The 24,862-nt window shown below is 44.4% G+C and overlaps 1 protein-coding gene across 2 annotated transcripts; it reads right to left on the bottom strand.

Moving 5' to 3' along the window:
• Window positions 1-422: 422 nt before the first annotated feature.
• Window positions 423-23,473, bottom strand: PEDS1 (plasmanylethanolamine desaturase 1). 2 transcript variants are annotated; one of them, XM_075721291.1, is made up of 6 exons: window positions 23,212-23,473; window positions 19,362-19,481; window positions 7,167-7,258; window positions 5,434-5,578; window positions 4,578-4,790; window positions 423-1,550 (listed from the first exon to the last, which is right to left on the bottom strand). In XM_075721291.1, exons 1-6 carry the CDS (start codon window positions 23,471-23,473, stop codon window positions 1,429-1,431), a joined length of 954 nt encoding a protein of 317 aa, XP_075577406.1. In that variant the 3' UTR covers window positions 423-1,428. The 2 variants fall into 2 exon arrangements, with proteins under 2 accessions (XP_075577406.1, XP_075577407.1); XM_075721292.1 differs by lacking the exon at window positions 19,362-19,481.
• Between the last annotated feature and the right edge of the window lie 1,389 nt (window positions 23,474-24,862).

Below are 24,862 nucleotides of genomic sequence, written 5' to 3'. Positions count from 1 at the left end.
TGACCATCAGTAAGCTTTCATTTAGGAAGGAGTTAAACAAGATCCAAATCACATTAACTCAATAAAGTGCCTGTTGGAAGTTCTTAAGGGAACTTCTCCCCCTCCAATCCAGCAGAGTTACTCCTTAGCATCCAAAGCAGAATTACTTGCACTTCTTGAAAGGTGTTGAAGTCTGGCATAATATAGCGTCAGGCTCCTACAATGCTGACAAAAAATTGATCGCTTCAACCAAAACAAGACTTAACATGTTGCAAAGTGTTTCGGGTGACTGGAATAGCACGAAGCATTTTGCAACCAGTGATCAACTTCTTGGACTAAGTGCTGACAATGCATGAATGAAGAACAGCAACAAGACTTAACAAACATGATTAGTATTATCCAACTGCTTTGTTATAAATATATTATATACATTCAAACATCACATTAAAATATTATTCCATTACACCAGAGAGATTAAGGCTTTATATTATTTACAGAAACAAGCAAGCACCTTAAAAAAAAAAACAACAAAAGAACAACAAAACACCAGTCATTGACATTTCCCTTCTCACATTACAATTTTGATACCTTGAGCTCTCAAATACAGCTGTTTGCAATGTGTCCAATGCTAGAGCTATTTTAAACATTTATTGTCAGGGTAGGAAACACTTAATCGAAGACTCATCAGTGAGCACTCCACATGAACAAACGTGGGCATGTGTTGTACTGGGTGCCCTCCCTCTCCTCAGAGGCTTGTTAAGTTGAAGGCCTATGCAGAAATGGTTTGCTCAATTCCATGTAGAGTAGAACAATTTTATTTTAAGGGAAACTGAAGACACTTGAGGATTTGTGGCCCACTGGTGGAGTGGGATTCTCAAAGTCCATTCCACATTACATCAATTAGCTTTAACATGATAGCGAAGATAGAGCTGTAAGTTTATCAATCACTAAGTGCATTGAACAGTGATGACTTTATAGGCTTCCATTACTGACACACTGTTTTCATGCAGTGCATTTGAACTCAAACATGAAGTGACAAACTGTTGTCACCATTCCCCCTATAGGTCTTAGGCAACAAGCTATTTCTGCAGTGTTAAATAATGTTGATACAACACATGTTTACTACGCCACCATGTACCAATGGAGTGACTGTTCTGCCTTCCTGGCTTGCCCGATAGCCTTATGAGATACAGTGATGAAGTATTTTCTAAGATGTAAGCAGACATGGCTAAACGAAAAGGTGCTCAGTAAGAGTAATCATCTTCATTTCAAGTATTGTTTTAAGAATTAGTTCTTTTCATTACAGTCTGTGTTAGCACTTTTTAGTTTGTCCTTTAGAGTCTGTTATTTCTTTGCAGGTCTTGAATTTGGCTGATGGCTTTTTTTTTTTTTTTTTTTAAAAAAAACAACATTGGCAACAAGTTAAGGACTGCAGACGGCTGGCAACAGTTACTTAATTTTCTGAGCCCATTTCATGTCATCTGCTCTTGGCTTCTCCCCAGTAATTCCTTGGATAATGTTCTCCAAACACCTCCAGAATCTTATCTTCTCTAATGGATAGTTCAGCCAACCTAAGTGATTGCAAAGGAAAAAGAGGATTAGTTTGTCATAGCATCCAAAGTTCAATGTCTTGCAATGGCTATCAGAAAAGGGACCATCAAGTTGAATGATTTGTGTTAAAAGTAAGACATTTGTATTAGTAGCACCTTAGATTTAGTATTGAAATTTAAGAAACCAAACAAAAACCCCAATCCAATAATTTCAGCTATTTTTCCCCCAATTATTTTCCCCATCACCAAAGCCAGCTCAGCTTTTCCCTGTGTTTCTTATTAGGTAGTACAGCAAGAAAGTAAAGACGCACAACATGGCTCTGAAATCTCAAATACATTATCAATGCCACAGTTTCTAGAAAAAAGGAAATAATAATAAAAAAAAAAAATCAAGATTTCCATTTGGGACCTAAACACCACTAAGGCTCAGCAAACTAAACAAAGTTTTTTCTTAAATAAAGCCTCAAGTTTAGATAGTTCCAACATCAATTTTCATTTTTAAGGTACTGAAATATATTATGCTCTCCCTGGGCAAAATTAAAGTTCACATGAATGATTGCTAATAAAACCTGTGATGGGGAAATCTTCTTGTAGTACCACACTGCATTTAACAGTAGCTGATGTTGGATTAAAAGGGCAGCACTGCTAGCAGCACACTCCCAAAAGCTGTGCAACTCTGCTAATGGAGCACTTCTGCTTCCCAGTAACCAGAAAGGCTGTAACAGGTTGGTACAGGACAGGCTTTTAGCATTTTACATAAAAATAGCAGTAAGTGCCATCATGTTCTGTATGCAACAGGAGTTTAACGCACCCTTCCTAGCCAACAGATTTAGGGTATTTTGAATGCTTTGTAGAAGTGTTGCACTGTACAGACTGCGAGACTGGAACTCACACAGGCTTAACAGGCCTCACCCTCACAGAAGGGCTTAATGTCTCACTTTTAAGATATTAATTAGTACATTAACTTGATCTTCTGATACTGTATTTTGATGCCAACCTAACTACATATAACTGACAGGAGAGCGCACGAAGAGGCAATTTCACACGGTTTTATTACAATGTATTATATAGTAACTTTAGGCCTCTGTTGCATTAAATATTGTAAAACTAGGAAAACCAGAAGAAATCAGCACCGGGAACTTTTATTTCCCTGTAGAAGTTTTCCTACAACCAGGACGAGATGGATGTACACAGGGTTGCATTAGTTATCCTACACTTACAGAACTGTTCCGTAAGCACACGTTACACTTTATTGCATGTACATTTCTGGAAAATGGAAAAAAGCGTAAGAAAACAAGACCAAAGGAGAGGCGGGAACGAAGAAGTTGTTACCACAATGGAAATGGTGAGCTAGCAGCAGCAGTTCGTGTTAGAGGAAAGAGCTAAAATGCAGGCTAGCACAAGCAAGGCTGGAAGACGGGAAAGCTGCCGCAGAGCCAGCTCTGCCAGGTCCGAGTCCCATCCCCGGCGGTGACACAGCCAGCAGGAGGAAAGCAACTGCTCTTGCTGGTGATGCCTTAGACTGTGCGTACAGCTATTACGGGACAGAAATACTAAAGGGAGAGAACATTCAGGATGTTCACTGCTGAAAAATATATTTCTAGAGAGCTAGATCGTTCCTAATCAGACAAAACTACAGCTTTAACGATCTATCAAAACAGGCACTGTTTTCAGCCACCTTCTGTAGGTGGACATGACCTTCCCCAGCTCACCTGCAGTCCTGCAGCTCCACTCAACTCCCAGTATACTGATGCCCTTTAGGAAGTCAGCCCATGCAATTCTCATTAACACAGCCATCAGCCCTCAAGGAATGGATGACTCCTTCCTGGTGTCTAAAAATGGCAGTCAGTCCGAAAGCTTTAACATTGGGAATGCCAGAAAGCTCTGTTATCTGACACCTTCCCTGGCAATGCTAGTGGCGGACCTTTACGTACATAGGTCAGCTCTGAAACCGAGTATACTCTTTGGACTTGGCTGTCTACTCTTAAGACACTAACAAGTGCATTACAATAACTAGTCCTATTTTACTTGGTAAAGGCCCCTTTTAAATAGCACACCGATTGCGTATTTCTGTCCTCCTCCTCACTTCTACCCTAGAAAAAAAAAGAGAATTCAGCCTGCAGAAACTTTGCTTCACTGGAAAATCCAAGTACACAATCTATCATGCTGTGTTATGTCAGACTAATATGGTGTGAACACTCACAGAAAGCATGGAGTCAACAGAAGCACATACTTTTTTTTTTTCCTAATGAGGGAAAAAAGCCACTAGCCCAAGGTGGCTAATAATGGTCAGGCTTAAACTTTCAGGACATAGTAGGACTGAAACCAGCTCTTACGGTGGTAAAGTTCTTGTCATCACCTGTCAAGTCAGGCTTCTTAATTGTACCGTGTTTTTACATGACATTCTGGTCATGAGAAATAGAATGCCTGTTTCTTGGCGGAGATTTCAAAACAGATATAAACTGTTTGTCAAAGCCAATGACAGAATGAAGAATCAGAGAGGTTTATTTCCACCTGTCTGATTAACTTATTCAGGATTGTGCAAAATGAGTATACCCCCCTGTACAGCGGGCATAAAATTAAAGCTAGATATAAGAGGAACCTAAAGCCCGTTTTATGCAAGCCTGTCCACTCATCTGCCCCAAATCAGAATGAATGAATGCTGAAAATCCAGAAGCCTTGCTTTAGAAATGAGCCTTCGAAGTAAGTTGCACTTGCAGATGATACACTCTTTTGAAGGAACAGCAGCTTTAAGAATGAACAAAACCCATTACTAACATGAAATTACCAAGATACCATGCAATCGGATGTCAGTACCACCAACTATCCCATCAGGCTGAAAGTTACCTTTCAGCCAATCACGAATCCTTGCCTCACATTTTTTATGCAACACAAACAACTATAGTTTGCTAAGAGCTTGTGCAGCTAAGAGCACCGTTACCATGTAATTTTCTAGGTATTTAATCAGCTGTCACTAAATTACATCTTGCCAGGTGAATTGCACTAAACTACTAAAGAGAGTTTGCAGTATGAACCAGATGGCAGTACCAGTTGTGATGCAGAAGTACGTCTCGTGTGGAGATACATGATGGATCCTGTGATGCTTCCGTGGCAGGATAACATGCCAGTCCTGTAGAAATATGACCCAGCGTGGAAGACCAAAGTACGTGTGAGACCACTTGTGAATCTGGTTCGTCATGGTTATGAAGATGATAAGGGCAAAGACATAACACTCCCAAGGACATGTTTCATATAATGCCTCTGCAAAACAAGACGTGCATCTTTAAATATCATTTATGAAAAGGTAAATTTCTACTAGGAAAACGATGTCTTGCCCAGACAGAGCTGCCTGGTGCTGCAGGAACTAACAACAGCCTCAACGAAGCTGCTTTGGCAGAAGAGTCACGAGAGCCAGTGATCCATAAGCAATTCCAGAATGTCACAAGACAGGCTGGTAAGTGCCAATGTCTGTCAACTCGCCATAAACAGGAAGTTAACCATCTATAAAATTAAATTAATCCATTAATTCTTGCACTTCTAATTTGCAAATAAAGTACTTCTACACAGAGATGAAGCATTTTTATACACTTTAGAACAATGAGTTTCCCTATATGCACAGTTTGATCCCTCTTATAAAAATACTTACTGTAACTTCTAATGCTTCCTTGCAAGACTCTTCAGCCACAGATCCTCTGTTGAGGTAGAGAATCTAGCTGTCCCACCTTCTAGTTGCTCCACCTTCAAGAAAAAAAAAACCCTTCCCTCCGTCTTCCCAGGAGCATCATGCTTCCAACAGCTATTACTTGTCATCTCACATTAATTGATTTCTCCTAGCCTCAGACAAATGTTCATTTAAACATCAACAAAAATGCTAAATCCACGTAAGTCAGAAGTAACAGCTTACCTGGGGAAAAAGAAACAAATTTGTATGCCATGTTTGCCAACGGGACAAGCGTCATAAAGCAGTTGTCTCCATTGGTCTCTATAAAATCATGTCTGGTAATTGCTGTGGGGTCAATATGATGTTCTCTAAAGGGTCTGATGAAAGCCTGAAAAAACAAATTGATAAACATGACACAATGGCTCAATAATGATCTTGGAAAGAAAAATATATAAAAAAACCCCCAAAACCTTGCAGGCATTGAAATCTGATGACTGAGTTTAAGACAGTTCCATAGTACAAAGCATGTAAGCAGGATTCAAACTTTTGTCATGACAACACTTCAGATAATTTGGTTTACATTTGCAAAGCAATTCAGTTCCCAGACTCAAATCCAGTTTTTCATTGCTTTTCAGTTTTTTTCTTCTTAATTTTCACTTAGGACCTTTAGTCTCTAGATCTCAAAACCAAAGCATCAGCATCCTAATTTCACAGACAAAATAACCCTGTGAAATTCACAAATATAAGTGACTTGCTAAGCAGCATAAACTAAGAAAACACTAAAAAAAAAAATTCAGCCTAACATTTTGTATGGCCTACAGATGACAGCATTAACAGACTAACTACAAGTTAAATGATTAGACAAACCAATGTAAGTCAAACAGACTATACAAAAGTTTCCTCTAGGGGTAAAAATCACACCTGAATACACAATCCCAGAGGAGACAGAGCAAATGTGATAAGTAGGACTGGGACAGTAAAACAAGTACGCTTGTTTGCCTTTAACATATATGGCATGTACAGTCTATGCAAGTGTGTCCTGATCAGTCTGAACTCTTGTTTATTTAGTGCATAGTCTCCTGCAGTGTTTTTTGGGTTGGTTTTTTTTTTTGTGGGTTTTTTTTTTTTAACTATGGTCCAGAGATACAGGGATTCAAGGTCTAAGAAGTCTGTTGAAGGTGAACAAAAATAAGCCTAAAACCAACACTCTTAATTCTGCTGTTCCAGTTCATGTATTTCTGGATAATTACAAGGAATATCCCATATACTTTTTTTTTTTTAATAGAGATCCTTCTAATATTGCACTGTGAGGAGTAATTAATAATAGCTATGAAGAAGTTTATTTTAAAAAACAGATTATTGCTTATTATAGAAGTCAACGTACCTTCCACTAAGCATCCGGCATTTGTAGCTGCAAATGCGTAATACATCTCAAATATAAATCTTCAGTCATCACCATTCTAATACTATTGCATTTACAATAGGGGCCAGTAGCATAGAGAACTGGAAATATTTCTTACCGGAGAGTCTTCATGTTTTACAAGACAGCTTTTAGAGAGTTTAGCTACAGGAACAATTCTCCACATTGCTGTGTTTTACTGGCCTTTTGGAAGATCTACACTGCTCTAGCCAGGTTTCTATGCTTGTGGTGTCACAGGCCATTCCCCCAGTACCTTGGGAAGGTCTGTTAACACTGGTATTGCAAAACTGTGTGCAAACCTCAAACAAGGTGATAAAGCGGAACAGTGTCACCTTGCACATGTCACCTAGCCCAAGTGTAAACATGGCACTTTACCAGCAATATACCGTGCCACTTAGTGGAGGAGGGGTCTGGGGCAGGGGGGGAGCTGGTTACATTGGCAAGACTGCAAGAAAGATCCAGCTTACATACACTGTCCAACACAGCTGGGAATACTGGAAGTGTTTCAGAAGAGTATTTCGCAACTTTTTCAAGCTTAAGGATAACAATCTCAAACCTTTCCAACTATGGGTAGCTCCACAGATCCCCAGGTATCGGCTCCCCAGTGAAATAATCCTGATAGAAAGTCAGCCGTAATAGCTCCTGCAACTTGAATGAGGAGAGAGACAGTTAGATATATGCAAGCATTTTTACTGACATATTCACATTTTATACTTGTTTTACAAGTTTACTTGTTTATCTACCTCCAACTTAGATATTTACAACCACATGAGATCTACCCAATCTCAATAAACATGAGGTCAGGCAACTAGGAAAGAGTTAACAAGACACCATTTGGACGGTTACAATCTTCATTAAATCTATAGCAAGATTTTGTGTTTAACCCATCTTCTACAGAAGAGCTTGACAAATCTTTACAATTGCTGGTACAGAAAATACTAGTAAGTTAGAACTGAATCACTTAGATCTGCCTACCCCCTCCTTCAGCAGCGTTTAACAGATTACTTGTCTATAAAATAGCTGTTAAAGCCATCCCAACAGATAATACTAGCTGCAGACCCTTCCTCTTCTCCCTTGGTCCCTCCTTACGTCTGTAATCAAGAAGCACTGAACTCCAATGGCTACAGATAAGCACTAATTAAGAAGCCACTCCTAGGTAAAGCAATACTATTTACAAAATAAGACTGGAATATCAAACAACTTCAAGACTGTGGCATCTGCAAAGCTATAGGCAAGGCCCCAGAAACGATGCTAACGATTTTCTGTAAGGGACACTGTACACTTGCAATGTTTGCATACTACACTAGATACACCATTAATTGGAGGTTGTTGCAACAAGTGTAAAGATTTTTCTAGCTGCCAATCACAATAACTTTAAAACCACGGTCAAGTACAGGTGATTTTCAGTTCTTGCACATAAAGCCCTATTTTTGCCTTCATGTTCTGGATAATCTACCTATCCAAGTTTCTGGCTAATCCTGACTTTTAAAAGTAAGGACGTAAGAGATCTTACTTGATCAGAACAGCTGTATATTTTCCAGTTAGTCATAGATCTGCCAGATGGTGTTTAACAGACACCTATCACTCTTCACCTGCAGAAGCTGTCCGACTCCCAGGTTCCCAATCCCTTTAGTAATGAAGTCTCCAACACAGTTTGAGACATCCTCCTGCATGAGCTCTACTGCCAGGCTCTTCATGCTTTTGAGGAAGAAAATTCAGAGAAGATCATCTCCCATGTTTTTAACGGAGAGGCTGAGGGGAATGTGGCAGACAGCACAGCAATATGGCTATAGCAACACAGCAAAGAGTGAGATGCTGCCTTGGGACCTCTAAGCTTGAGGGATTTAGGACAGTCAGACCCTGCCCTTTAAAGAACAGAGACACCAAGAGGTACTAGTTCCAGCCTGCACATCTTGCTCTGAGCAGGTTTCAAGGGAGATGAACCAGGTCTGAAGGGAGTCTAGATTTGGTGAAGAATGAACCAGACTAAGAATCAGGATTCTTTTTCTCTGCAGTGCCATCCCTTCAGGTTAATAAAAATATCGGAAAGATCTGTTTGTTTTTTCTGAGATTGACCACCCGGTGAATACAAGCACACTTGGTGAGTCTCTGCAGAGCCAGCATTCAGGCTCTGAAAGGGGAAGGCAGCACACACTTCCTACCTGCAGGTCTGGTTAAAAGAATTCAGCAGAGGCACGACCCAGATTTCAAAATAGCTACTGCATGCTGTGCAAATATGATATACCTGGGAACTGATAGCATCTGATCTCAGTGCAACTCCCTCAAAATCATATACAAAGGTCATGCCAATTAAAGCACTATATACCGATCTTGCAGTCTATGTTAAATGAGTCACAGCAACAGAAGTACAAAGATTATGGGTTCAAAACACACATTTCAAAGCAGCTCAGTTAGCAATTCCCTACTGTTGCGGTTTAACCCGGCAGGCAGCTAAACACCACACAGCCATTCGCTCACTCTCCCCCTCCCCAGCGGGATGGGGGAGAGAATTGGGGGAGGGGGGGGAAGTTAAATTCATGGGTTGAGATAAAGACAGTTTAATAGGACAGAAAAGGAAGGGAAAATAATAATATACAAAATAAGTGATGCACAATGGAATTGCTCACCACCCGCTGACTGATACCCAACATTCTTCTCATACTAAATCCAAAACACAGCACTATACCAGCTACTAGGAAGAAAAATAACTCTATCCCAGCTGAAACCAGGACACCTACTCATTTGGTGCTCAGAGCATAAGGCCCAGTCACTTACTGTTGGCATGCCTGGCAGTTCTCAGAGAAGCCTGTGGGTCCATGCAAACCAGAGAAGTCATCACAGGGCCAGATCAGACTAGCTGGAACATAGTTCTTTAGTTTTCCCCACTGATACTTAAAAAAATCAGGCTGTTTACAGAAGTCACCTATTGCAACGTAGTCTTTGCACCAGAAACAGCAGGGAGTTGCAAAACCAGAGGTGATGCAGGAAATTTATTTTTTGCTCTGCCTGCCTCACCAACTCTTCTTCAGATGTCTGTGGTGCTAGGAGAATTCCTGGCTTTCTCCTCTACTAGCCAGCATTTGTTTCTCTCTTTCTGAAGACTTTTTTCAAGCACAGATTCTCATTTATAGTATTAAGGCTTTTTGTGATAGGCAGGTACTCCTCTCCTTGCTAATATGTTAGGAAGACAATTCCAACTCACTTGTAATCCAAACCAAAAGTTAAAATTGTTGGCATACTGGTTCATCTTGCTTTGACTCTGTCCTAGTTTCGGCTGGGATAGAGTTAATTTTCTTCCTAGTAGCTGGTATAGTGCTGTGTTTTGGATTTAGTGCAAGAGTAATGCTGATAGCAACAACTAAAATATCAGTGTGTTAAGTACTGCTTGTGCTAGTCAAGGACTTTTCAGCTTCCCATGCTCTGCCAGGTGCACAACAAACTGGGAGGGGGCACAGCCAGGCCAGCTGGCCAAAGGGCTATGCCATCCCATATAATGTCATGATGCTCAGTATAGAAACTGGGGGGAGTTGGCCTGGGGGCAGCGACTGCTGCTCAGGGACAGGCTAAGCATCGGTCAGTGGGTGGTGAGCAGTTGCATCACTTGTTTTTCCTGGGTTTTGTTTGTCTCTCTCTCATTGTTTTCCTTTTCACTACAGTTTATTATTATTTTATTTCAATTATTAAACTGTTCTTATCTCAACCCACAAGTCTTCTTACTACTTGCTCTTGCAATTCTCTCCTCCATCCCACCAGGGGGAGGGTGAGCGAGCAGCTCTGTGGTGCTCAGTTGCCGACTGGGGCTAAACCATAACAGACTCCAAGACATCTTGTTACTCCTCCCTCTCTCACAGAAACTTGAAAGCAATCTGAGATATGCCAGGAAACAAAAGAACAAATGTGCATCTTCCCCATAAATCACACAACTTTTATTTACCCCAGTTGTGATCTGGACTTTGCCTGATTTTGCTACTCTAACCAGGATGCTTAGGTCCGCTGCCTTGAGAGTCCAGTTTAATGAAGCTCTTGTAACATCAGCAGAATTGCTAAAGAGCAGGTAATTTTTAGAACATGAAAGAGGACGAGGCTGTTCTGTTACTATTGATCAAATGCTCTTCATCTTCAGGATACGGTGGTTATCTACAGGGCATGTAGCCCAGTATTATTTCAGATATACTCCTCCTCGTGGTTACCTTTTGCTTAGCTGATCCCTCACCCCTACAGCCCTTCCCCTCACCTTTCATTTCCAAAAAGGAAGAAGAAATGAAATCAGGATTAGCGTGGCACCTACTACCCCAAAAGGCTTTCTTTTTGTATTATAAATCAATCCCCACTGCTGAATCCATTATTTACTTGGCCCAAACTCTTAAATACAGCAGGAGACACTTCATCCTTCATGTATGACCTAATTGTAAAAAAATAAGCTGTCTTCAGTACAAGCAGTAAATTCTGTACACTTGTTTTTGTTTCAGACGATACATGTAAGCTACAGTGAGACAGGGTGGAGCCCAATAGCTTTTAGATCTGCGCCTAGCAGCTGAAAGAGCAAACAGCCTTGATTCAGAGGGGAAGATATCCAAACACTTCCCTTTGCATCAACTAAAATACCATTCTTGCTGAGGTAATCACCCTAATAACCTGCATCGCCTCCAGCACACTGCATTATCAGAGCTTGAAATAACAGCAGGAAGAACAACAAAAATAGAGGCAAAATACTGACAGTTCAACAGATATTTTGCATGTTACTTTGATGTCAGCTGGTAGAAAGCTAAGAGGAAAGAATGAAAGGTGCCTGAAGCAGTGCATTATACTAAGGCAATCTGAAAAAACCTAACTACCAGAAATCATCTCTCAGCTGTACTGCAGAAGGGCTTGCTCACTCTTCAGCAGTGTGTACGACAAGTTGTAATAAAAGAGCAAAAACTGTACCAAAGGTTATACCTGACTGGCATGGTAACACTTGGTTTGCATCCTGTCTCCGGACTCGGAAGGCACATCAGACAGCAATGAACTGCACTCAGTATTCTCATATACCTAGCACTGTCTTTAGTTAAAATGGGAAAACCGAGGCACAGGTGCTCAGCTATTTCTCTAAGGTGGTGTAAGATCTTGATGCTCCGTCATCAGGGTTGGGAGGTAAGAGATAAGATTGACAGCCCTGAACATGAATTACGAGTTAATCACAGCATCAGAAAAAGCAGGATATCCACAGTATAGATACATATGAACTGCAAACGGTAGATTCACACACTTATTAGAAGCAAGATCAGTAAAGCATTAGAGAAATACTGTTCTGTACACATTAGTTTTACTCCAGCCTGCTGAGCGGTGGGATGGAGGATCAGCCCATCTATGGCTTATATCTGAAGAGGAGGTGAGTACACAGAAAACACAGGAGAAGGGGAAGAAGGTATCGCAGTTAAGAAGTGAGCTGCAGAACTTGTTCAAAATACCGTGATTTGTTTTGGAAGTAGACTGCTGAATCAGCAGAAAAGAAAAAGGCCTAGCATACAGGGAGACCAAAGGTGTACAAATGAACTTCAACCAGTAGCAGATGTTTTAAAGTAAGTGAACACGACCGATGCACACATTTGCTAGAACGGCTGTTCTTTTCCAGCCACCCCGTACTTGTGATCCTTCGCGTAGGCATGCCTCCACGCACAGCAGCACCCTGGGGACACCTCCGAGGAAGCGAGTGCCTCTCCCCTGAGTCAGGGGACATGCCAGCGCACGACCGCTACCACGCAGGCAGACGGGTCACCTGCTGGGCGGTGGGTCGCCGGGCTGGAAGTGCAACCGGCCCAAACATGTAATCCACGCAAGATGGCTTTGCTCCCGCTTTTGTTCTGTTCAGAAACCAGATAATATGTAGGGGTTTGTGTCACAGAAAAGCCCCTGCTCCTCCTCTTCCTTGCTTAAGGACCAAATTGAGAGGTTAGACCTTGCAACCATAATGAAGGGCTTCTCTTGCGAGCAAGTCACGTACCACTTCCTGCAACCTGGCTGCTGCCAGGCGTGAAGCCAGATGAGAGTGGGACATTTGAGGTACAACATGTTCAAGAGAGAAAACTATTTTGCACGTTTGCAACAAAAAGTTGTACTTCACCCAAATTTTACCGAGTCAAGTGTAAGCCTGGCTTTGCATAGAAAAATTCTCAAATTGTAACCCAGAAGTCTTACAGTAGAGTACATAAAGTTTCGTATTTACTGTAAAAATTCAGTTAGAGTCTTTGGACAGGAAAAAACAGCATAAAATGTTATTAAATAACTTGATGCTATTGTGTAACATCATTGAGAAGTACAGTAATTTTTAATTGGTGACTGTACGAACCACTTGAATGTTACAGCACTGAAGAGTGGGGGGAGTGGCTAACTCAGAAGAAATTTTGTTTTCTAAAAATCAATATGCTAAAGTTGTTATTTATATGCTTATAAAAATAAAATGCCTTAGTCACCTCCATTCCACGCTTATTGGCTTTCAGTACAGAGAAGGCAGGGGTTTGATACTATGGCAAGTTATGAGCCTAGGAAAGTAGTCCCTGAATATTTCAACAAGTATAAAGTGTAGCGGCTTAAAAGCAAAAAAGAAGAGTTAATAATTCTGGTTTTTTAAAGCTGAGAAACATTCAGTCAGAACTGGACTTATGAGTGCAAGTAAGCAGAGAACACAGCTGAACTATGAAATAAAAGAAGGGCCTGGATATTATATGTATTATTAATATATACTGTAATTATATTACATTATAACTGGGTTTTCAAATAAGCCATGTCTATAATACATGCACTCCAGAGATGGGAAAAGTCTCTCCGAGGTCACACAAGCTTATTTTGCAAGACTGGCATGCTACTCCTATAGCAGACATTTCTTCTTTCCCCTGTACACTCCAGTTACTCCCTGCTACGGGAAAGCCAGTGTGATTATACCCATCGCCTCCCAGCAACCCTGCCGGAGAACAGGGCACACCTCTCGCCTCACCTCTAACTGCGACGGACCCGAACGCCAGCCTCGGGGCAGAAACCACGCAGCTCGCGACACTGCCAGAAGCTAGCAGGAAAAGGAGATCCCCAAGGAATCAGGGCACCACCTCCCCCAGAGTTGAGCAGCAGATCCTAAAGCAAACATTCATCTACCAAAAGCATGACTTGGCTAAGAATCACTGCCTGATAAGCTTAATGATAGGAAATGCCAAATTTTATTTTCATGTCTTTAATCTTAGTCTGTTAGCACAAAGCAAGGTATTCCTACTATTTCTGCAGCTGATGGAGAGCTTGTGAAGCACCCATCACATTTAAATGACAAAATCCTGACAACTTTACCTAGGCCTCAGGTTCTTAAACAAAAAGTACCATTGTGTGCACTTCTTTTCCCCAAAAATGCTTTATTAGAACAATTAAGCCATCCCAGAAGAAAGTGATTAAAAGAACAGAGAACAATGGATACTAAATGAAAACCAAGAGCAAATTTTCCCTCAAAAAAAACCCCCAATACTTTCATTAGTATGACTAATCAAACTAATCTTCCAGTTTCATCCATTTAAAATGCTCCCAGAAATTAAGCAGGGAGAGCACATGCTCTCGGGAGCACGGGGCAGTTTTGTGCGTGCAGGTTGGCACCCAGAGGAGACCTAACACCTGAACACCTGCCTGGCACGGGACGCAAGCAGCCATAATGCCAGTTTTGTTCAAGGCCTGCACTCTGTCACCACAGCAGATTGCTGTCACCATTCGCTATAACCCACTCCTTCATTAGGGCAACACTCCAGCATGCGTTGGTGTCTTGAAGTGCAAGAGGCACTATTCCGAGTGAATCGGGGCCACTGAGACCTATACTTCTTAAATCCTCGAGCCAAAGTTCCCCGCAACTTTAACAGAGCCCCTGACAACTCCGCAAGCACACAGAGCTGTCTTTGTCCCAGTCGCTGCTGCTGACATCAAGAGCAATAGCACGTCCGCTGTGCGCAGAAGTGGGAATGCGCAGACGGGGCCATCTCACCAGCTTCTCCCCACTGCCACGCGAGCGGTCTCGGGCAGGGAGGGTGGTCTCTCCCCCATGAGGGTACCGCCTTCATCCACCCTGCCCCAGAACAGCTGCCAGCACGCTTGAGAAGTTCATCCCCTAACCCCAGTTACATGAAGAACAGATAACTGGTGTGAACATCGCCTGCCTGAGTGCAAGCCAGCAATTATACTCCATAATTCCACTTTCAAGACCAACAGCCTCCAGGATCCTTCGGTGCTGGAAAGGCCTGCAGCTCCTAAGTTAACACACAGAACTGCTACAAAATGGATCAAGAGAAGAAGATAGAATACAAATTGTGTTAGTGCAATGCAATTGTATTTGTGCGATACAAAGTGCAACAAAACAAAGTTTCACCTATTTAATCACAGCTTGTAGAGTCCCCATCTTTAAGAGATGGTACAGTTTAGAACACAAAGTTACCTACAGCTATGAAGTAACTGATAGTCAGGGTGAGACAGCAGGTGACAAAGATCTGGCTTATTTGGACCAACACTGAAGTAAAGGATAATTTTCCTTTGTTAACTGAGGTTTCCCTGGTGTAATTTGAAGGACCTTTAAAATAAAAATTTCAAGTGGAAACTCATTTTAATGTACAAAGTAAATCCAAAGTGAAGTGACATCGCTACAGTTCTGTCTCTGGCTGTACGGCAGCAGGACTTTGAAGCAGCTGATCCACGTGCACAGCAGTCCATTTCATAAAGCACTCATGGTCTCTAGAGTGCTTTTACTCCAATGTGTGCCAGAGCTTTCATCTGTATTACACACTCATCGTTTGGCTCTGCAATGCAGCTAGCCAAGTGCAGCTCTGCAGAGCTACTCAAGCTTGAAACAAAGGTTTGGGGCCTTGATCAGAACAAGTTTCTATTTTGAAAGTGAACTAAGCGATTTATTTCTACATGCTCTGTCCGGCCAACCCACAACATTTGCAATAATGAAACACGCACCTCAAATGAGTTTAAAAAAATTAGTTACCCATCTCTCAAGTCAGCAATAATTAATTGTATCTTGTGTTGTGTCACAAGATGTTTCTAAAGAGATCTGTCCTACACTGGACAGTTTTTATGCATAAAACCAGGTTACAACACAAACTTAACTCATTGTAAGACTGCAATAAACAGTATCTATTAAGAACAAATGTAGCTGCAGATAAAAGTCCAATGTCAGAAACAAGTCAACCAATTTGGAAAAAAGTGTTTAAAACCCCATACAAAAGACATGAGGAGGGAGGGGAAAAATGAAAACCAGAATCCATGGTGTAACTTGCCAAACTTTTTATGTAGATGCTATTAATATACCACCTATATGTAACACTCACACATATGGAATAATGCTGGACACCACAAACTCACCTGAAGGTGCAAGAGCTTTCAAGCCCCATCTTACATGTTTTGGTGAGGCATTTCTGCTTATCACAGAAGTAATACCTACGCCAGCCTTGTCCCTGGCACTACTGAGCTTGTTACAGTGGCAGAGGCTGCTTTGGGGTTCTGCAGTACTGCTAGGATGGGACGGTGCAGCTGCAAAAATGGGGTTATTAAACCTCCATCACACCCAGCCTTCCTGACCAAGCCTACCCTGGAGTTAACCGTGTTAATGGAGCTACACAGTTGTCAGCTTGCACAAAAAGCAAAATGTTCATAGCTTCTCAGCATAGCTTCTCAGTTCAGAATAGGGCATGACTGGACTTAACATAGAAACACAAAAAAATCCATCCCCTGCCTTTTTGGTTTTTTTAACAGTGAGGAGAGGAAGGGTATTGTCTCATGTCTCTGCTAAACCAGCCTGGAAGACAGAAGACTCACACAGGTTCCTCTTCCTTTCCGGCAAGATCACCTTTAGTCAGCAGAATACAACCCAATTCAAAAACTATTCTAAACCAACGCCATAAAGTTCTTGCCTGCCTTCCCTCACACCACAGCGCCAGTACCCGTAGGTGATTCAGCACAGCAAATGACAGCATGCCAAGCAAGTTCATTTCTTAGCAGACTGCCTGCTTGCATCACACAAGGAAGTAAGTGCTTTCGGACTGCCAGTGAGAGGAAGATCAGATCCTTTTTGCCCCAAGAATTTCTAGATTAAAATATTTACAGTATTACCCATGTTACAATTATGTGTGCCTTTAAAGGCATGAAAAAAAGAAGATATAAACCAGCCTTTAATTATAGATATAGGGTTTAGGCTAGGTGAAATGATGCAGAAGGTTCAAACTACTCCCTATTTCTTAAAAGAAAATATATATTTACATCAGAGTACACAGGGGGGTCCCAACAGCGCATCTTAATGAACAGGTCTGTGCAGCAGATCAGATCTAACACATTGGATCACTGATTGCTTTCAGATTTCCAAAGACCTGATGTGAACTTGATCTAGACCTATGTCTTTATTAGCAGAATGTTTATTTTGTGATCTCAACTCAAAGGTCAATACTCTAATCTAAGCTTCAGGAAAGCTTTCAATGGGAACACATCTGACGATGTCCGTGACTCAGTATTCCCTATCTCACCCATTGTGCTGCATGCGGTATTTAGGAATCAGGACATTTATGGAAATGAGTTTCACAAAACTTAATAAAACCTCATCATCACTGGGAATCACAGACATCATTCACACTTTACCTGGAGAAATAATATATTGAAGGAAGACAGCAAAACAAGATAGTGTGCAGCAGTTATTATTTTATTGCACTCATTTTTGTACACACTATCAGTTATTTCCACACTACTTTATTTACACAGAATCCAGATTCTGCTACTTTAATCATTCACTACTACTTAAATAACATTATCAGTGAATTGGCTGCTTTATCAGTTAGACTGGTAACCAGGATATCAGAGAACTCAAGCTTTTATCAATATTAACTCTGAGATGAAAGCCAGTTGCAAACAGATTGCACCACAGGTTAACCATCATTACCGATTCTCTTGTCTACATCTGTCCTCATCATTATGGAGCAGTTCTCATGCCATGTTCTTCTCCATTCCTCCCAACACCTCCACCTCCTCAGCTGAGAGCAGGCAAGACTGAATTAGGCCAAGTGAGCCGGTATGATTCACAGTGGGAGGACACTGCTCCCCCTTAGCCCCAACACAAAGCCAATAACCTTTAAACAGACATCAGGAAGTACCACTTCTCAGCTTTGGCAAAAAATCATGGCATCTATCATATATTGCTACTTGAATCTGCTGTTTGGTTTTTTTTTTTTTTTAATCATTAGCAATATGCAACAGTGACTAGAAACAAGCACCATTTTCTTCTAACATACACCACCTCATGCAGTTTATAGAAAAGTTACTTTTATTACAAAGCACAGAAGCTGAACGCCCGTAGCTAGCTTATATGGTGTCCTACTGAATGACACCATGTTCTTTCAGTTAACAAGGCAATTCATATGAAAATATGCAAATATTTATACACACCCAATACATGAAGTTAATATTGCATTCAATATGCATTGCAAGTACTGTAGAAGACTGGTGAAATGCTTAGTTACCATTCTCTTCCATCCCTCATCCCATATTAGAAGTTTACCAGAAAATTATGAAAGGCATACATTGCAGAGCTGACTCTTCCAATTTCTAAATTTAATCCTCTTTCCTTTTCCCACGTCCCCTCCCATACACACACGACCACAGAGCTACCAGTAACATATGCTGCCCAGATAACGCCAACAGACCAAGTCATCCAGAGATGACGACCGCCTTCAGCTCAGCCTGCTCCACTGCCCGCCCTTCCGCCTGTTCTCAAGAAAGTTTCTGTGCAACAGCATTTCAATACTATACTAATAACACAAAGCTCATGTAAACACTGATACCTGAGTGTTAAGCAACATTCTAGTTGTCCACAGGTTTAGGCTTTGAATACTGTAATGAATGTTGTGGAGTCCCTTGTCACACCCAGCTTATTCCAAGACAAGTTTTTCCTTTAGCTAATCCCACACAGTTCCTGATTCTATCCATAAAACTGTACAGCATCAAATTAGAATCCTTTACTAGTCCTTCCTCTCCTTCACTGAAAGGTGAAATCACCAACTCGCACTGCATCTAGACCAGCCAGCTCTCTACTGCCAAGATCCAGCTAATTCAAATATCTCTACACGTCTAAGGCAAAGATATGAGACTGAGCTTGCTTGCCTATGCTTCCAGTCAAACAAAGTAACAAGAGACCAAGAGTCACATTTATTATCACAAAGAAAGCTGCAACTTTTCTTACATTGCTGGAAAAAAGTCATCATTCAGGATAAAGGCCAAACTTCACAACCTGAGGTGAAAGCATAATACTCCAAAACATGCAGTTTTAGTTATGAGTCCCCAGAAATCAAGCCATTTTGATTCCTGAAACAGCTTTTGTAAGATTTCTCTTGGGCTTTTGCTTTCTGAAAAGTTCCTGCAAATATTTTTGTAAATCAGTGTATTTTGTTTCCAACTCTGACAGTCTTGACATCTACTTTCCCTCTCAGTAGTCCTCACACTTGCAATGGCTACATAAGAACACCAAACTTAAATAGCTACGTTAAAAACTTCACCTTTGAGATACCAAGAAGCCACTGAAATGAAAGACAGAAAGCACTAACAATTTTTGCAGATGGTCCCAGTTTCAGAGGCACTACAGTTGCACACGCACAAGCATCCCTCTCCCTTTCCAACAGTAAGTCAAGCCTAAAAGATCACGCATCCGTTTCCAGCATTAGAACAGACAGCCTTGCCTTGTTCACGGCAGTGAACAGTTCCTACTTACATATCCCAACAATAACAGAGGGCGTGTGTTCCAGTCGCAAGTAGAAGAGAAGATTGTAAAAATTGAAACAGATCAGAGAGAAGCATAAGATGACAGAGATCCATTCTTGTAGTCTCTTTCCTGTTGGAAAAAAGGAAAAAAGCATGTTTTACTTTTATCTGAGAGGACATTTTGAAGTCTGAAATAATACAGAGACTATTCTACTGCCTGGATGACTCATTCCATTTGTCTGACAGGGAACTGAAACAGAAACTTATTTATCCACGGGAGGTGTGCATATTTTGTTAAATGACAGTCCTCTTCCCTGAGCCACTACTAACCCCTTCCTTCCGCCCTTGCCCAAGTAACAGGGACAAATCAGACATCATCTCACATTGTCCTAGTTTCCTTTTCCCTGCGGCTGCTGGCATAACGTTCCTCCGCATCACATCTTTTTTCAAATTTGCATTTGATTTAACATGCAGTGTGCTGGTATGGCTGAATCTGGGAACAAACTTATAGCCTCAGATGCCCTGTAGTTAAATCACCTTATGATCTGTAATATTTAAAATCTCAGAGCTTATAAATAAAGCTGTTGTACTAACAGAAAAAAAGCATCCTCCTGTACTTCGATGGCCCTAGAATTGCTTTCCTAACATTGCAAGCATACTTCCTAAGCTTGCATGCTTACTTAACTCCTGCAGTCTTGTCTTTGCCCTCCTGCTCCCCGGCAGAAGGCTGTGACCTCTCAGCCATTCTGAGATGACAAGAGACAGAATAAGCAAAGAGAAAGAACTGGCACAAATTCTCTCCTGTATCTTGCTGTACTACTTTGTACCTTGACAAAAGCCTCATTTATTGCCTATAAAAAGAGAACAGACACAGAGTATGTTAACACTTTGAATATTCAGATATTCGCAGCAGAAAGCTTCTGCCTGTCAATCACTACTAGATCCTCACAAGGCACCGATGCTGAGAGCAAGGGAACACTCAATGCGAGACCCGTAGGGATTAAGGCATCAGAAACAGACCTTTAATGCCTAAATCCAAGAAGATGTGAGCTGCCACCTTGGCACAGAGGGGCCCTGGCTGTAGTCAGCTCTTAACATGCTCAGAGGCAGACAGGTCAGTCTCCACCTATTTTAGGGGGCCAGTCAGCACAGCTGTCTCTTGCCCAGGGCCTCCCAGAGCCGTTAATCCCGCAGTTCATTCCCTGCTCCCTCCTGTAGCCTTGCACACTGTGCACCACTCGAGTCTGAGGCAAAACAACGTGCAGGGGAACAATCAGTAAGGACTACACACGAGATGCACATCCTCTCGCAGGAGCAGAAGCATACTCACATGTCTGGCATATGTTCAGGATAGGAGCTTCTTTCCTACTACTCCTCTATGCTGACCCACTGTCTGGTCAAGTTTCTCCTCCTAAATGCTGAATCAAGTCCTTCTTCTCAACTACACCATGCAATGAAAAGGAAACTAGGAACATCAAAGGAGGATCAGTATTATCTCCGATGTGCCTACAATGCAGTATTTTAAAGAAGTGTGAACAAAGACTTTTACAGTCCAGAGTTTTGTTCTAGACAGACGATGAGTATATAAATTAACATCCTCTGCAGTAGCAGAGAAGAAAATCGTAAAATTAAATTAAGACACAAGAACAAGCATATTTCAAGACAGCATCAGGTCACAATGTGGGAGACTCTGTAAAGAGATCCCTGGAGTAATGAAAGTAAGAGTTAATTAACACACACTTCCTATATAAGAACACTACACCCTGATTAGAGGAGCTAAGAGGGTAGCTCCTCATTGAACAATTACCTGACTGCAGGGAAACACTAGGCTCCTTACTAGCAAGTCCCATGAGTTCAGTTTATGCAAACACCACTGTCCTCTGAACACAGGGATCCCAAGATGACTGTCTGGAGATATCAGAGACCAAAAATGCAGCCCCAGCTCTGGACAGACTGGGAAGGCAAATCAGTTGAAAGAGCAGAGTCAGCACAAATAACTTGTGTTTAAAGAGCAAACTTAAAAGTATGCCCTCCATGAAGGAACAAGGTGCCCAAGCCACAAAGTATATGCTTAAGCAAATCGTGGAAATACTCCAGAGTCATATTCACTCTGCACAATTATATGCAATCCCCGTTCTTAAGAATTCAGTAGTTCAACACCACGTGCTTCCACCACACCATAACACGTATTCTGATGTTTATGCAAGTTATTTACGTAATGCCAGAAAAAAATTGCACATCTAATACATTATCACAGCTCACTGCTGATAGATATCACTATACATACAGTACTTCACCAGCTTCCCAGGAACTTCTGTCTACAGCTAAAGGTAAGGGTAGCAAGTTGTTTGGGGAGGAAAATCTTTTCCTTATGAGCAAGAGCACAGTGCAGTAGTAAAGTTAGTGACTGCTTTTCTGTGGAGCACAGGAATCAGCCAGTGCCTGGATCAGAACTGCGTATCTAGACCAGCTGAAAGATGTCACACACCACCTCCTCTCAAGGCGAGGAAGAGGTGACCAATACAAGCTGAAATGGGCAGGCTTGCCCTGAACACTCTAAAAAAACTGATGAACTAATGAATGCCTTGGCTTTCTTATCATTATGTGGCTCTGTACAAGTAAGAACACCTGCTTTTCCAGTAATTGCCTTGAATGTGCAAGCTAAGCTGTTCAGCTGACCTCCTAGAAACTGTAAGATACTGAAAACATGTCTTCCCTTTCCTAATCCTTCACCTGCAAATGAATTCACTGGGAATGGCAAGAATACCTAGTATTGCTCACACTGTGAGCTAAAAACAAATGACATTATTTATTATAAAGAGTTTGCAGTTATTTCTATAGCATAATCGAATAGCTGCTGTCACTTTATTGAGCTCTGACAAAATAGCAAGCTTCAGGAAGACAAGACCAAAGCAAATATTCAAACATCCCTCCACGCCCTTCTGAGGTGCCAGGACTGGGTATCTCAGAGTAGTTCACTGAATAAATATTCTGAAATGAAAGCTTCTGTTGTTACCGTGCTTAGCAACCAAATTTGTACATCTGCTTTTGGATGGAAAGGACAATTTTTGTTTGTTTTTGAAGGGAAGAGCATTCTGGGCAGGTTCTAGTTTGAAAATCTCCACCCCAGCAGCTAGATCACGGGTCCGCAGTTGAGACACCAACTCCAGGCCCATACTGGCACCTTGTCATGAGCTGACCATCTAACCTCGCCATATTAGTGCTCTCCTAACCTCTCAAAGTTTGCTTTAAAGGTGGCGTGCTAAGTATGTTCATCAAGTCTCAGTTTATAAATGAGAAGCGTCAAACGCAAAAGCGGGCCGGAACCCAGCGTCGCTTGATGGCCGCACACAAGAGCATCTCCCAGACGGCACACGGCGGGGGGAGGCCACCGGCTCGGCAAACACCTCCAAGACACCGGCAGCCAACAAAAGGGCCCTCGAAGGTACCAGAAACGCAGCGAGCGGCCCAACCCGCAGCCCGTCTCTCGGGCCTGCCTCAAGCAGCCACGCTCACCAGCTCTGCCCAGCCCGAGGTGAGGGCGGGCGGCAGACGCACCCGGGGCCGCCGGCACAGGGCATCGCCCCGCCGACAGCTCCGTCCCCGGGGCCGCCTCGCCCGGCGCCCGGCTGGGCCCGGCCCCGCCAGGCCCCGGCTCCCTCCGCGCCTCCGGGGCTCCCTGAAGCCGCGCCGGGAGGGGCCGCGCCGCCCCGGGGCGGCCGTGGCGGGGGACGAGCGGGGCCGGGCCCCGAGGGCAGCCACCCCCGGAGGCACCCGGCCGCCGAGCGGAGCCGCCCCCGCCCCCCGAGGGGACCCCCCGCCCGGCCCCGCGGGGCGCAGCCCGCCGCCGCCGCCCTCACCTGGCGAGTAGAGCTCGGCCAGCTCGCGGGCCCCGGCGTGCTGCGCGCCCCACCGCCGGCTGCCGCCCTCGGGCTCTTCCGCGGCCTCCGCCTGCGGCCCCGCCGCCTCCGCCCGCCGCGGGCCGCTCTCGGCGGCGCCGCCGCTCGCCATGGCCCGGCCCCGCGGCGGCTCCGGCTCCTCCTCGAGGCCGGCGGGCGGCGGCGAGCGACGCCCAGGCCCCGGCGAGGCGCCCGGCGGCAGCGCTGCGGCCCGCGGCAGCATCGGGAAATGGGGCCGCGCCGCGGCGCTGCGGCGAGGGGGCGGGCGGGCGCGGCGAGCCACGCCCCGCTGCCGCCTCCCGCCTATCGCCGGCGCCGCCGCCCCGCCGCCGGGCCAATGGGCAGCGCCGCCCGGCGCGGCGGAGCCAATGGCGTGGCGGCAGGGTCGGCGGCGCAGCTGGAGTTGCCCCGCCCCGCGGGCCGCAGCTGGCGGCGGGAGCGGGCGGGGGCGCGGGCGGGGGCGCTGGCGGGGCCCGGGGCCGGGCGCGGGGCCGCGCCGGTGCCGCGGGCGCTGGGCGGGAGGCGGCCGCCGTGCCCTCCCCCGCCCCGCGCGCTGCCCCCCTCGCCGGCCGGTGCCTCGCGCGCCCCCTGGCGGCGATGCTGCCCGGCGCGCGCCTCCCCGGTCCCCGCGCGGCGCTACCGAGCACCGCCCCCGCCTCCGCCGCGAGGCGCCGGGGCCGTCCTCGTGCCGGCAGGATCCCGTCGGTGGCCGCCGCCGCCCGGCCTCCAGCGGCGTCCCCGGCAGCGGGGGGCGGCCGCGCGCTCCCCGGCCCGAGCGCGTGGGGGGCAGCAGGGGGAGGGAGCAAAAAGAGCCCCCGGCAGCGCCCGAGTGCTGCGTCATGCCCAGGAGAAATAGCTTTTGCAACAGATTTATTTGCAGATCAAATAAAATCGCACTAAAATAAGGAGCGTTTCAAATAATTGGACACATTCCACTTAAACGTTAAAACCGGCTCCATTTAGAGGCTGAGGTACCGAACCGGGCGGCTGCTACCGCAAAGGTTACGCGTTCGCAAACCCCGCACCGCGGCGGACGAAAGGCCTCGCTGTGCCGGGCGGCGAGGCGCGAGCCCGGGCCGCTGTCACCTGGGCCCCGCCGCCATACCCAGGCCACCGGCCACGCACCGGCCCCGGGGCGACCGCCGAGCCCCTGCCCCGGGCTGCGTCACGGGGCTGCCCGGCGCGCTCCCCTCCGCAGAGCGGGATGAGAAATGCCACTGGCGCCAAACCACCCGGGGCCTTCCCCAACCTGGGCCGAGCCGGCGGCCAAGGGTCGCTCAAGGCCGGCCACTTCGTGGTGCTCCGAAGACACGGCTCCGAAGCAGGCGACAAGGCGTGCTGCGTGGCTCCCGGGGCCTGCCCCGCTGCGGGGAGGATCGCCAGATAATTAATAATGAGCTGGAATCACGTGCTCAGATTGGCAGTTCTTAATGAAAAAAGGGCTCAGGAATTTGATGAGTCCTGGACTCATCACGAGTTTTTTATTTTTTTATACATCTATATAAAAAAATGTAACATTCTGGAAACTATAAATAAGAATGATTTGCTGCTGACACAGAAGAAGGTATTTATCTGAGGGGAGATTTTGCTGTGTTCTCTGTTAATTGGGTAA

The sequence above is a fragment of the Pelecanus crispus genome, chromosome 14 (genome assembly GCF_030463565.1).
Source record: "Pelecanus crispus isolate bPelCri1 chromosome 14, bPelCri1.pri, whole genome shotgun sequence".
Taxonomy (NCBI): Eukaryota; Metazoa; Chordata; class Aves; order Pelecaniformes; family Pelecanidae; genus Pelecanus; species Pelecanus crispus.
The sequence above is the reverse complement of the archived record's forward strand: the minus strand, read 5'-3'. Positions and strand labels throughout refer to the sequence as shown.